At 49.3% G+C, this 13,808-nt stretch overlaps 6 protein-coding genes across 6 annotated transcripts; 3 read left to right on the top strand and 3 right to left on the bottom strand.

Annotated features, from left to right (window-relative positions):
- Nucleotides 1–1,163: 1,163 nt before the first annotated feature.
- LOC146443636 (histone H1.03-like) lies at nt 1,164–1,958 on the bottom strand. The gene has a single exon (XM_085047707.1). The coding sequence runs from the start codon at nt 1,939–1,941 to the stop codon at nt 1,261–1,263; it is 681 nt and encodes a 226-aa protein (XP_084903833.1). The 5' UTR covers nt 1,942–1,958; the 3' UTR covers nt 1,164–1,260.
- Nucleotides 1,959–8,217: 6,259 nt separating this feature from the next.
- LOC146443637 (histone H4) lies at nt 8,218–8,633 on the top strand. Its single transcript, XM_085079722.1, has one exon. It carries the CDS (start codon nt 8,267–8,269, stop codon nt 8,576–8,578), a length of 312 nt encoding a protein of 103 aa, XP_084935848.1. The 5' UTR covers nt 8,218–8,266; the 3' UTR covers nt 8,579–8,633.
- Nucleotides 8,634–9,191: 558 nt separating this feature from the next.
- On the bottom strand, nt 9,192–9,742 carry LOC146443638 (histone H2A type 2-C). The gene has a single exon (XM_085047715.1). The coding sequence runs from the start codon at nt 9,693–9,695 to the stop codon at nt 9,306–9,308; it is 390 nt and encodes a 129-aa protein (XP_084903841.1). The 5' UTR covers nt 9,696–9,742; the 3' UTR covers nt 9,192–9,305.
- A 1,206-nt stretch (nt 9,743–10,948) lies between these two features.
- On the top strand, nt 10,949–11,465 carry LOC146443639 (histone H3). The gene has a single exon (XM_085047728.1). The coding sequence runs from the start codon at nt 10,986–10,988 to the stop codon at nt 11,394–11,396; it is 411 nt and encodes a 136-aa protein (XP_084903854.1). The 5' UTR covers nt 10,949–10,985; the 3' UTR covers nt 11,397–11,465.
- A 760-nt stretch (nt 11,466–12,225) lies between these two features.
- On the top strand, nt 12,226–12,770 carry LOC146443640 (histone H2A type 2-C). The gene has a single exon (XM_085047717.1). The coding sequence runs from the start codon at nt 12,278–12,280 to the stop codon at nt 12,665–12,667; it is 390 nt and encodes a 129-aa protein (XP_084903843.1). The 5' UTR covers nt 12,226–12,277; the 3' UTR covers nt 12,668–12,770.
- Nucleotides 12,771–13,388: 618 nt separating this feature from the next.
- Nucleotides 13,389–13,768, bottom strand: LOC146443641 (histone H4). Its single transcript, XM_085079738.1, has one exon. It carries the CDS (start codon nt 13,757–13,759, stop codon nt 13,448–13,450), a length of 312 nt encoding a protein of 103 aa, XP_084935864.1. The 5' UTR covers nt 13,760–13,768; the 3' UTR covers nt 13,389–13,447.
- Between the last annotated feature and the right edge of the window lie 40 nt (nt 13,769–13,808).

Raw genomic sequence — 13,808 nt, forward strand, 5'->3', positions numbered from 1 at the left:
AAATGTGCTGTAGAAGTTTAACAGCAGTTTTCGGTTTGATGTTAATTTTGTTCCTGTACTGGACGGTATATCCACTGGAGCCTATATAGCCAGTGCACGCAGTGTTCCTGCACACACACTTCCTTTCTTGTAGTGTGGAACAATTTCTCTAGAATATGATAGTCAGCTTCAGCTAAGAGCTGTAAAGTCTGAAGTGAAAGATCAGCTTTGCTTGAACTTCGTCCTCATTATCATGGTAAATCCCCATTATCATTGTAAAAGGCTGTGATCACCCCATATTCACAGAAGCCCCTTCCTCATAGGGCATGCTCAGTAAATTAAGTGTGCACTGTATCTTAAAATGGAGAAGGGAGAATTGTCTGTGACTACAGCTATAGGGTGTCACGAGTACAGAAAATACTGAATTTTTATTGTTCTAAGTGTGAAAAAATGAACATCTGGCTAAGAACTGAATGCGGCAGCTCCAAGGAGCCAGAAGTTGAGCACCGAAGTGGAGCACTGCGGGCAGCAACAAGGCAGCCCGAAACCTCGGACTCTTCAGACCCCGCTCGCCCTACGGTTTCCAAAACGGGGCAAAACTGGACTAGAAGTGAAAAAGCCCGTGGGGGTGAGGCGGGAGAGGGGAGGCAGGGGGAGGAGGGGAGAGGGGAGGCAGGGGGTGGGGGAACAAACGTGCCAGGGAGTTCTTAAGCCTTTTCTGCCAAGAGAATTCAAAGAAAACTGTTGGGCGCCTTTTTAACCCGAAAACTGCCGGGCACTAGAAAAGGCTAAGAGCGACTGCCAATCTTTGCGGAGCGCGGGCTTTTCAAATTCTGTCGGGCTCTGGGGGCGGTCCGAGGCGCTTCTCTCCGCAGCTCTCCGCCTCCCGGCTGATAGAGAAACTGTGGGGAGACGCAACATCCCCAGTCCCACCCCCACGAGCCGGGGCTCCCTGAGCGCTGCTTAAATACCCCGGAGAGCTCAGACTCGCACCGATTTGCTGCAGAGAACGGGAAGATATTTGCACTAAGGCCCGAGGTTTGTTTTTTTCCCCAATGATCTGTGCCGCGGTGCTGCTCGGCACCACTGACAAATAAAAGCGCACAAGTATTTACCGGGTTCCCCTAAAAACAAAATCAGCAGTGAAACAAAGTTAAAATGCACACGAGCACACAAAGATACATATAAAAAAAAAAAGTTTCAGCTCTTTTTGTGAAAACTTGGGTGGCTCTTAAAAGAGCCGTTGGGTTTATCTGCAAGGCAGATAGAATTTTTTCCACTCTATTTTTTCTTGGGTGCTGCCTTCTTTGGCTTGGCTGCTTTCGGCTTCGCCGCCTTGGGCTTGGCTGCTTTGGGCTTCACTGCCTTTGCCTTAGCGGGGCTCTTCGCTGCTGCCGCCGCTTTTTTAGGCTTGGCAGCCTTTGTCGCCTTCTTGGGGCTCTTGGCTGCCTTCTTGGCTGCGGCGGCCGCCGGCTTCTTGGCTTTCTTAGGGCTCTTTTTTGCTGTCACCGCCTTCTTGGGCTTCTTGGCGGCGCTGGCGGGTTTCTTAGCCGCCGGCTTCTTAGGTTTAGCTGCAGCAGTTCTCTTCTTGGGAGCTTTTTCCTTCACTTCTCCCGGCTTCTTACTGAGGCGGAAAGACCCGGAGGCGCCGGTGCCCTTGGTCTGCACAAGAACGCCTTTGCTAACAAGGCTCTTGATGCCCAGCTTGATGCGGCTATTGCTTTTCTCCACATCGTAGCCGCCGGCGGCCAGCGCCTTCTTGAGCGCGGCGAGCGAGAGCCCCTTGCGCTCCTTGGAGGCGGACACGGCCTTGGTGATCAGCTCGGTGACGCTGGGCCCCGCGGGCTTGCGGGCTTTGGAGCCGCTCGCCGCCTTCTTCGGCTTCTTGGCGGCGGGAGCTTTGGCCGGGGCCGGGGCGGCGGCGGCAACATCGGGCGCGGCGACGGGAGCGGTCTCGGCCATTCCTCCTGCTGCTCGATCCAGGCGAACAATGGAAGCGCCGCTGCCGCAGCTCCTTTTATAGCAGCGCCGCGCGCGCTGATTGGTGCTCCGCTCCGCGCTCCGCCGCTCGCCGCCGCGCCCGTTGTGTTTCTTCAAGGTCCAAAAACGACTTTTTCCTGGCGAAATTTGCCGCCGATGCACCCCGTTTCTTTCCGGGGGGAGAGGGGAGAGTCTGTGCTATGAGGTGGTGGAGTTTCCCGTTGGAAGGAGAGGAACTGAGGGAAACACGGGTGCTGAAACTCAGCGACGTGGAGCCGCAGAGAGCTGGGCAGAGAGAAACCTTCGGTTTATATTTTAAATTAAAATTATACCGTAGGCTAAATGGGCAAAACTCGCATAGAATCTTGTTCTTTAGAAGGTTCTCTAAAGAATGGGCAAAAAACAGCGTGGATTGAGCAATTGGTCTCTGAGTAAATGGATATCAAACCCGAGGAAGTAACACAGTTTCGCCCCATGGTCCCAGACGCTGATGCAGAGCTGACTCCCTGGGCTGAGCTGCTTCCCTCCGAAATCTCCCCACTCAGTGTCCCTTCAGCACTCACTGTGTCTCAGCCACTGCCTTTTGGAGACGTTTGTGCTTTAGCAGCGTGTGTGAAAGTCGATGTTACTTTCCTTGTGCTTCGGTATTTCAGTGGAACAAAGCACCTCCATGGCCCCTCTGAAGACTGATGCTCCTGTCATTGCATTTTCAATGTAACCTTAACGAACTCGCTTTCGTCTGTTAAATTCTGAAGTCAGGATAATTGCAATTGCAGTATGTCTGCTTTTAATGCTAATACGAGCAGTAATAACGCGTATTTGCCTTGCAATTTGATAAAATTGATTGGGATGGAGAATCTGTAGTGTATTGCAATTTGAATTGTGTGGGGAGTTAAAGCTGGAAATTCCATCTTTTGAGGGTATGTTGAGTTGCCAGGGCATTTAACACAAAACTGGTTCCTCGATTTTAATGAATGGATGTTGATTGTGTAAGTTTTTATCTTTGAAAACACCATCCGGTGATTCACCACTTTGCTATTTTCAGAAGAAAAGAACCTACACCTTCTCAAGAGGATTCCTGCCCGGGGAAGTGGCATGTCTGTATAACAAATAATGGGTGAATTTATTTTTTTTTCTTCTTAATTTTCAATGCAACGTTGCTTTCTTTTAAATACCAAACAGCTAACAGTCTGCCTGCAATAGTATTGTGTTTCATACCCTCCATATCCGGGCTACCATCAGCTCCTAAAAACCTGTGAGGAGGTATATTCAGATCTAAAAGTAGGTGCAAAAGGGTGAATGAAATGTTGGAAAAACAGAATCCTCGCTGTCTGGGAGTGTGAGAATAACAAAACACAGCGACAATTGAGAAATGCCATGATCTTTTCTTGTTACACATGTTCAATTAAAAACCTTAACGGCTACAATCAGAATAAATACTAGGAATACTAGGTTTTTTTCTAGTATTTTGGAATACCTTTTTTTTTTTTTTTTCCCTCTGCTTGAAGGTAGATGTTGAAAAAAGGATAGAGCTTAGTGTGGACTGCCTCTGTAAAAAAAAGGTAAAAAAAATAAGGTACATACACTTTTTGGATGATCTGGCTGCTATGACAAGCATAACAAAACTGCAGCGTGACCCTGCAGAATGTTGCATTGTTTCTTGATTAAACAGAGAAACGGTAAAATATGTCTAATGCACGTTTAATTTGATACTTATTTCCTATAGTGATGGAGGATTAAGGACTTCAGTGACATTACTGAACACTGTATCAGAATACTGATACCCTGAGGAAAATATTTTTTTAATCTAAACTAATCATAGTAAGCTCATAGCCAAGAAGAACAGAGAGTTCAAGACCTCCCACAGGCACCAGCGCTAACATTTTGTGGTTCTCTAGTCCACTGATACCTGTACATAAGTGGTTTGTTTGTCTCAAGCTATTCACATTTAGTGACAGCTTTCTGTAAATTTTCTGGACTTGTGCAAGGAATGTTGTAATCTCTACCAATCTTTGAAAGACTTGGTAACCATTTTATTTCTCATTTTCTTTACATGGCAGAACCAAATTCTGAGATTCCCAGAAATATAATCAGAACATTAATATTTTTATTTGTTTTCGCTTCCATGACTGTATATTGATTTACTTAGAAACTGAGAAGTGTTTAGAGCTGTGATTCTACTCTCTCAAGCCCATCTTTCCTTGATGTAAGATATCACTGAACATTGGAGATAATCTCTACTCACGGTGAGAGACCAAGGAAATACAGATTGATAGTTTCAGGCTGTGAATGCTCATAGGAAGTAAACCATTATGAGCTCCTTTTCAGTGGAGACCCAAACAAAGATGGGCATTAACCTGAAGACAGGAAGGGCAGACCTTAGTATTGATGCAAGTTGGAGACAATTATTTTTCTTCAGCTATGTTTTGCTTTTGGATATGCAAGCATGATGTCCTGGAATCATCTAAGTATTTGTATTGCAATACAGTAACTGAGTCCTAATTTCCAAGCAGCTGTTGACTACAATTTATTTTTTCAGTCACTCTAGAATATAACCCAAAAGAGGGAACATGTGCTCAACACAGCAAACTGGTGCACTTCCATATGTTCAGCAGGAAGGCTTCCCAAGGCTTTCATACTCCATAATTTCTTCATGTAGGCATGGGCTGTGTTCATGTTCATTTCTCCATGTAGGCAAGTTGTGTTTGGGTATCATCACTCCTTTCAACTTCCCCTAATTTTTAAAATCAGCGAGTATCAATAGAAACACTGAAATATTTTAGTAAAATATTACTTTCCTTTGAGGAAATAAACATGTCTGTGAATAAGCACAGGCCTATATAGAGATTCTACCCAGAACTTTTTTAGGTGGTTAATAGAGAAAAAAACAAAAACACAAACAAAAAAACCATACACACAAAAAATCCACCAAAACAAAAAAAATCCCATTGTCAAATGGGTTCCTGTTCTGCATCAAAATCCCACATGTGCTGTAAATTAATTCAAATTTAGGCGGATTGCTTACAGAAACTGGACATCTACCCTTGGTCCTATTTCAAAGATGAATAGGGTAAGTAGTAACAAACTACTATTTTTCTGTGTTTTAATGCTGATTTCAAAGCTGATGTCTAGCAGAGGTGTTCTAATGTTAAGTAAATAATGAATCTCTGTTCTTTCTGTTTAAAAGAGTCATAGGCTCCTATTATGTTCCTCTGTGTCTACTGACATTTATATTCATGAGTCATTAGTAAAGTCAAAATGTCCTATGTTGTTTTGTGAATGTTGTTTTGGTATTTTCTTTATCCCATACCTTAATTAACAGTGCCCAAATTCTTCCCCAAGTGTTGGGACTTCCAAAACGGTAAGGCCCTTGGCTTGGTTGTGGAGCAATCTTATTTTATTTATCTGATAATTTCTGGGTATAAGCCAAGGGTCATGGTGAGATATGCACTTCAAAATGCTTAAAAAGGCTGTAGTCTACATTTGAAAGACATAAATTTTATTTCATTTTTTTTTCTCATACAATAGAACATGTCCCATTGTCAGGGAATGAAACAATTTTCAAATCACAAGAATTCAAATTCACACCATTCAAATACGGATGAAAACTGTATCACTGTCTTTCAGCCTTTGTTCACTAACACTCTTGAGAGGACAGAAATCCTGTCACTCAGCATGCAGAAACACAAAAGGAGTAACTTTTCTCCTCAGGTGGAACACTAGGAGTTTCTGACACAGCATTAGACCTCAATCTGCTGCTAGAGCTGGCAAAAAGATTCAAATTAGAAGGGACATTTTATGCTTAGTCAACAGTACAGATCTAATAATTAGTAGGGACTAGAAAGAGCTGTTTTCCAGGTCACAGATTCCTGAAGCTGATTGAAGAATGATGTGACCTACAGCAATTTGCTAAGAACCATGTTAGGGCCCTTGCCAGAATTTTAGGGGTAGGATGTGAATGAGGCCTTCTTGTCTACAAGCAATGAATAGTTATTGCCCTTTGGAAACTCCAGCTATGGCACCAGCAGCTAAAGTTTTTGTACAGTATGTAAGGGAAGTCAAGGATGTTTGAAAAATTTCCCAGCCATGTGGAATTTTTCTTCTGTTCCTCCCTATGGCAAAACCAGTTCATGGGGGTCCCCAACTCCATTGATACTAGTTAACTAAATTCCTATTACTGTGTCACAGACTAAGCTCTGGGGGATACTTTAGACCACACTCCAGGTATTTCTACACTGAAGGGAATGTCTGCCTGCCTGTTTCAAAACCAATTAAATCAATGTTCTAATTTTTGCAAAATACATCCTGCACTGTAACATAGGAACATAACTGAGGTTTTTTTTCTTTCACTTTTTATTATACTAAATTAAAATAGCAACTTTCTTCTAAAAGAAACTTACATTCCTTCTTTAGTTTTTGACACTCTTCTTGCAATAATACCACTGTATTAAAATCTCTAAATTCAACATTTAAAAAAGACAAAGATTTTTCTTTAACCTAATGATGAAAATTGACAGGTAAGTGAGGCAAAGCTGCCAAAAGAACTTTCATCTAGTTTTTGGCCCTTGGAATTTTGAGTAAACAGCTAAAATTCAGGGAACACTGTCCCTGCTGCTTCACTGTTTTGTGAAGATTTTAACCCTTGCACATAAAAGGAGCTTATCAGGTGAATTCCTCTGCCTGCAATGAAGTAGATAAAAAGGGGGAAGAAAACCAGATGACTCGTAACTGAGTGAAAATATTATTTTAAAAAGTGCTAAATACAAGTATAATGAGTGTGAAACATTGCTTTCTGAGGCTCCACTTATCTGTAAACGTTTAGGGCTATATGTAGGAACAAAGCCCAGGGCAGCCATTTCATAGCGATTTCTGCTCTTGGCTGCAGCTGGGAGTCATTTTGAAATTCAGTTTACAGCTGGCTTGCTCACATTTCACGTGTTCAACACTGGTCGTCATGGATGAAATATAAAGAGATCAACTTAGTGTTTCTAACATAAGAGTCAGAACTTCATCTGCATGTAAAAATACTTTGGTGCTGATTTCCTGAAATAAAAACCAAGCAGGCAAAAAAACCCCCAAGCAATCAAAAAATCCAAAAGGCAGCACCAACCCCCACAGAAAAAATGTAACACACGAACAAAAAATAAACACATCTAAGAAAACAACTTAAGCAGGAGAAATGAATTAAGAAAAACTTGAAAATATTCTTTCAGAATTTTCATGAACAATTAATACCATCTTTATCATAGTTAGCCTGTGGCTTCATAAATTATTAACAATTATTCATTATCTTCTGGGATATTCAAATGAAATGCTGATTAAAAGGGATCCAGAGCATAGGTAAGCCCAAAAAACATATCTCAAAAAAAGGAGAAATAACAATAAAGTAGATATACAGTTTCTAATAATTATGCTCACTGTAAACTGTACTGGTTAAATTTCTTTATAAAGCACTGTCATATAAATTCCCAGTACACAGTATGCAGCATCACAAGGACGAGATAAAAAAGATTTAGTGCTACTCATGAAGGAAAATAAAATCATAAAATCCACATCCAGTCTTGGAAATAATTAGTACTCACAAAAAATGGGTTATTCATACCCAAATCTTACAGACAAAAAAATACGTCGTGTCGTAGGTAAAAAGACTCAATAGAGTTGAAAATATTCATTGTAACTCTGAAAGAGTAACAATAACTAAACACAAATAACTCCGATGTCATCTTGTAGCAAAGGAATGCGACAATATTTGAAAGAAATTACATTGCCCAGCAGGTGGCGGGAAAGAATAAGAAAAGTCAAGGAAAGCGGCTCTTAACGCTTTTCGTGAACATTGTATCGGGAGATCGCTGCGCCGACACATTCTAAGTGTCCTCGGAGTCCGCAACACCGGCCGAACCCTGGCGCAAGGGCGAGGTAAGCCGCAGGCCTCCGAGGCACCTCAGATTGGTCACGCCGAGGCCAGATGGACAGGACGGCGGGGACGCGCTGACGATTTCATAGACACGTCTGGAAAGGTTGCTACGCCCGGCGGAGAAGATACACAAAAAGCGTTTCGGTGAAACCGGGGGAATGGGGGACTACGAGCGAGTCAGGGGCAGAGAGGAGGCGGGGAGAGGGGCGGAGGAGTGCCGGGGCTCCGGGGAGGTGCCGCGAGAGGAGAGAGGGGCGGAGGCTCAGGCCCAGCCCCAGCCCGCCGTGCCCGCCCCTGCTCCCAAACAGGTCGGCTCCCAGCATATAAAAGCCGCCGCGCGGTTACTCGTTCAACAGTGTTTATTGTGTTAGCTGTGCCGGTGGCGTTGTAGTCATGTCTGGTCGCGGTAAAGGCGGCAAGGGGCTCGGCAAGGGCGGCGCTAAGCGGCACCGCAAAGTGCTGCGCGATAACATCCAGGGCATCACCAAGCCGGCCATCCGCCGCCTGGCTCGGCGCGGCGGCGTCAAGCGCATCTCGGGGCTGATCTACGAGGAGACGCGCGGCGTGCTGAAGGTGTTCCTGGAGAACGTGATCCGCGACGCGGTCACCTACACGGAGCACGCCAAGAGGAAGACTGTGACGGCCATGGACGTGGTTTACGCCCTCAAGCGCCAGGGTCGCACTCTTTACGGCTTCGGTGGTTAAAAGATATTTTCTCTTTACACATGTCAAGAAACCCAAAGGCTCTTTTAAGAGCCACCCACGTTTTCTGTCAAAAGAGCTGTATTACGCTGTGTCTTTGCAAAACGCAAGGCGGCGAGTAATCTCGGGGGTCTCACTTGGCCTCAGAGGGGTGGGGTGGGCCTCCAATCCCCGGATTTAAGGGGGGCAATGCACTGCCCTAAGGAAATGGTCCCAAACGCTGAATTGTCCATATACTAACTTTAGGGACTGCATAAACTCTGTGGTGAAGACTCTTCCCTCCCGCGGGCACCAACGGTCGCACTGGGGCGGGATCCTGTCCGCGGTTAAGAAGCCCGCGCGATTTCCAAAAGCCCGCGCGGCCGACCATTGGCTCCGGGACATCCCGCGCTCGGCAGAGCCCGCGCTCCCCTCCTCCCGCCATCATCCCAGCACAGCAGCTCCCCGCGCACCGCAAAAATAAGATTCCCACCCGCCCTGGCACACGAAGAAAACGAAAGACAGCCCGGCCACACCTGGGCTGCCCGGCAGAACGGACCCAGGCTGGATACAGAAAACACACTCCCAGCCACTAATGCACTCAAACACAAGTAAATTGCCAGCTACCCTCCCCCCCCCTTCAGGCGCCCGCTTCGCAGCAGCATCTCAAACTCTTTCTCGAAGCTGTGGGTGGCTCTGAAAAGAGCCTTTGGGTTTCGCTCCTGGGCGCGGGACGCTTCCCCCGCCTGCTTTACTTGCTCTTGGCTTTGTGGCTCTCAGTCTTCTTGGGCAGCAGCACGGCCTGGATGTTGGGCAGCACGCCGCCCTGCGCGATCGTCACCTTGCCCAGCAGCTTGTTGAGCTCCTCGTCGTTGCGGATGGCGAGCTGCAGGTGGCGGGGGATGATGCGCGTCTTCTTGTTGTCGCGGGCCGCGTTGCCCGCCAGCTCCAGGATCTCGGCCGTCAGGTACTCCAGCACGGCCGCCAGGTACACGGGCGCGCCGGCGCCCACGCGCTCCGCGTAGTTGCCCTTGCGCAGCAGGCGGTGCACGCGGCCCACGGGGAACTGCAGCCCGGCCCGCGACGAGCGCGACTTGGCCTTGGCCCGCGCCTTACCGCCCTGCTTGCCGCGACCAGACATCTTCCCTCGCTCGCTCCACTAACAAACACCTCCCGAAATCAACCAAAACCAGCAGGTGAGTGACTGACGGCCGCCCTGAGGCCTCAGCCTTTATATCCCTTCCCTTCGCGCCGCCGCCGCTTCCCGATAGGCCGAGGCGCCTCCCGGGGCACGCGCAGCCCAATGGCGCAGCGAATCTCACGCTGACCAATCGCCATGGGCCGCAGCGCCGAAACGCCCCGCCCTGGGTCCCCACGCGGCCAATGGCGAGCCAGAGGAGGTGGGCCTCGGCGCTCGGCCCCGCCCACGCCGAACGGTCGCTCCCGCCGCCTCCGCCCGGACCGGCCGGACCGCGCTGCACCTCCCGCCCGCGGGGGCTTTGCGCTCTTTCTTGTTTTAGCATTCTTTTAAAGCCGCCGAGTCTCAGAGTGCGGGCGTGGATGGCCGAGTCGAGGAGTTGGGGAGGATGAGAGAGTCTGTGTGGCAGTGCCAGTGAGCGGGGAAAAAGGGGCGGAGGGGACTCCGGGAAACTGCTAAGACACCCCACTCATTGCGGAACCCTAGATGAACACGGGCTCTTCCGTTAAAACCTAAAATACATCTAAACTTTCAGCTATAAGCTTTAATTCCTAGACATCTCCCCTTGTTTCACATATGCCTACTACAGTGTACACGCCTTTGTATTACTTACAAGAACTAAAACGTCTGAATTATCGTCATTCATTGACTGATGTTGAGCTGTTTTAATACCCCTTTTTTATTTTTTTTTACTAGTACAGTTTTTAAACTATTTTCCCCCGTATATTCTGTATATTTCAGTCATAGTTTAAAGTATGTAAATAAAATCACAAATAGATTCCAGAGGAACATTTTCCTCGTTAGACTTGCACAAATATATCCACTAAAATAAAACAGAAAATTTCGGACTTAAAGTATGAAAAAGCGACTTTTAAAGGGAAGCCCTAATTATACGCTTAAAAGTTGTTAAAAAAAACTTTAAGCATTGCGTGGTTTAAAAGTTAAGGTAAATATTGTCAGTTAATAGTAATTTTGAATGTTAGCGGTTCTGCAAATGGTAAGAGTGTACATTATTGCTTTTTACAGAAACACAGTGTCCAGGAAGAGCAAAGACAGGAAAGGGTAGGCGGTATCCCACAAGGGCGGGAATTTTAAAATTTGAATGCACCAATGAAACTCAGAAAGTACCCGCCTTCCTATCAGAGAAGGCACCGGTGCTATATATACTCCCCAAACAGAAGCAGTATGTTAGTGTTGCTGCAGGTCCCTGCTTGTCGGCACTGATCGAGAGCTATGGCGCGCACAAAGCAGACAGCGCGTAAGTCGACGGGCGGGAAGGCGCCCCGCAAGCAGCTGGCCACCAAGGCTGCCCGCAAGAGCGCGCCGGCCACGGGCGGCGTGAAGAAGCCGCACCGCTACCGGCCCGGCACGGTGGCGCTGCGCGAGATCCGGCGCTACCAGAAGTCGACGGAGCTGCTGATCCGCAAGCTGCCCTTCCAGCGGCTGGTGCGCGAGATCGCGCAGGACTTCAAGACCGACCTGCGCTTCCAGAGCTCGGCCGTGATGGCGCTGCAGGAGGCCAGCGAGGCGTACCTGGTGGGGCTCTTCGAGGACACCAACCTGTGTGCCATCCACGCCAAGCGCGTCACCATCATGCCCAAGGACATCCAGCTGGCGCGCCGCATCCGTGGCGAGCGAGCATAAACGTCAGAACACTGTTATCTGTTTTGAAAAAAAATACAGCCAACACAAAGGCTCTTTTAAGAGCCACTACTTGCACATTAAAAGGAGCTGTAACACTGCGAATTTTGTATAAGATTTATATAAATATTAGGAAGGGAAAAACCAAAGAACTGCGTATATAAAATCACGGACTGCACGGGGAGTGTTCCCCTCTGTGTACCTAAAGCATCAGATACGAACTGCAGAGGGGTTTGGGCTTTTCCGATTCGGGAAAGCGTATGACGTTTCCAAAGATCCAAAAACTTAAGGTTGTAACTGTCTTAGAATGGAGAGAAATCTTCTCTCAGGGAAAGTACCCAGCATGGAGCAACAGGGTATGTAATGCCTCAGCAGTTTCCCGGAGTCCCCTCCGCCCCTTTTTCCCCGCTCACTGGCACTGCCACACAGTCTCTCTCATCCTCCCTAACTCGTCGACTCGGCCATCCACGCCCGCACTCTGAGACTCGGCGGCTTTAAAAGAATGCTAAAACAAGAAAGAGCGCAAAGCCCCCGCGGGCGGGAGGTGCAGCGCGGTCCCGCCGGTCCGGGCGGAGGCGGTGGCAGCGACCGTTCGGCGTGGGCGGGGCCGAGCGCCGAGGCCCACCTCCTCTGGCTCGCCATTGGCCGCGTGGGGACCCAGGGCGGGGCGTTTCGGCGCTGCGGCCCATGGCGATTGGTCAGCGTGAGATTCGCTGCGCCATTGGGCTGCGCGTGCCCCGGGAGGCGCCTCGGCCTATCGGGAAGCGGCGGCGGCGCGAAGGGAAGGGATATAAAGGCTGAGGCCTCAGGGCGGCCGTCAGTCACTCACCTGCTGGTTTTGGTTGTTATCCGGAGGTGTTTGTTAGCGGAGCGAGCGAGAGAAGATGTCTGGTCGCGGCAAGCAGGGCGGCAAGGCGCGGGCCAAGGCCAAGTCGCGCTCGTCGCGGGCCGGGCTGCAGTTCCCCGTGGGCCGCGTGCACCGCCTGCTGCGCAAGGGCAACTACGCGGAGCGCGTGGGCGCCGGCGCGCCCGTGTACCTGGCGGCCGTGCTGGAGTACCTGACGGCCGAGATCCTGGAGCTGGCGGGCAACGCGGCCCGCGACAACAAGAAGACGCGCATCATCCCCCGCCACCTGCAGCTCGCCATCCGCAACGACGAGGAGCTCAACAAGCTGCTGGGCAAGGTGACGATCGCGCAGGGCGGCGTGCTGCCCAACATCCAGGCCGTGCTGCTGCCCAAGAAGACTGAGAGCCACAAAGCCAAGAGCAAGTAAAGCAGGCGGGGGAAGCGTCCCGCGCCCAGGAGCGAAACCCAAAGGCTCTTTTCAGAGCCACCCACAGCTTCGAGAAAGAGTTTGAGATGCTGCTGCGAAGCGGGCGCCTGAAGGGGGGCGGGGGGGTAGCTGGCAATTTACTTGTGTTTGAGTGCATTAGTGGCTGGGAGTGTGTTTTCTGTATCCAGCCTGGGTCCGTTCTGCCGGGCAGCCCAGGTGTGGCCGGGCTGTCTTTCGTTTTCTTCGTGTGCCAGGGCGGGTGGGAATCTTATTTTTGCGGTGCGCGGGGAGCTGCTGTGCTGGGATGATGGCGGCAGGAGGGGAGCGCGGGCTCTGCCGAGCGCGGGATGTCCCGGAGCCAATGGTCGCCCACGCGGGCTTTTGGAAATCGCGCGGGCTTCTTAACCGCGGACAGGATCCCGCCCTAGTGCGACCGTTGGTGCCCGCGGGAGGGAAGAGTCTTCACCACAGAGTTTATGCAATCCGTAAAGTTAGTATGTGGACAATTCAGCTTTTGGGAGTATTTCCTTAGGACAGTCCATTGTCCCCCTTTACTAGCTGGGATTTTATACCCAGTCCTCTGAGGCCAAGGCCCCCTGAAATGAAAAACGTGAGTTGGCGGGTAGAGCTGCAGTGTCAAGTGGATTATTTAGGAAATACCAAGTTAGCAACCGACAACTAAAAATGCATAGTAATACAGCTCTTTTGACAAAAAATGTGGGTGGCTCTTAAAAGAGCCTTTGGGTTTCTTGGGCTGGTCCGAGAGAAGCAGAAGTTTTTTTAGCCGCCGAAGCCGTACAGAGTGCGACCCTGGCGCTTGAGGGCGTACACCACGTCCATGGCCGTCACAGTCTTCCTCTTGGCGTGCTCCGTGTAGGTGACCGCGTCGCGGATCACGTTCTCCAGGAACACCTTCAGCACGCCGCGCGTCTCCTCGTAGATCAGCCCCGAGATGCGCTTGACGCCGCCGCGCCGAGCCAGGCGGCGGATGGCCGGCTTGGTGATGCCCTGGATATTATCGCGCAGCACTTTGCGGTGCCGCTTAGCGCCGCCTTTGCCGAGCCCCTTGCCGCCTTTCCCGCGACCAGACATGACTACAACGCCACCGGTACAGCTAACACAATAAACACTGTTGAACAAG

The sequence above is a fragment of the Lichenostomus cassidix genome, chromosome 1Aa, assembly GCF_008360975.1.
Source record: "Lichenostomus cassidix isolate B80296 chromosome 1Aa, HeHo_3.0, whole genome shotgun sequence".
In the NCBI taxonomy this organism is placed as follows: domain Eukaryota; kingdom Metazoa; phylum Chordata; class Aves; order Passeriformes; family Meliphagidae; genus Lichenostomus; species Lichenostomus cassidix.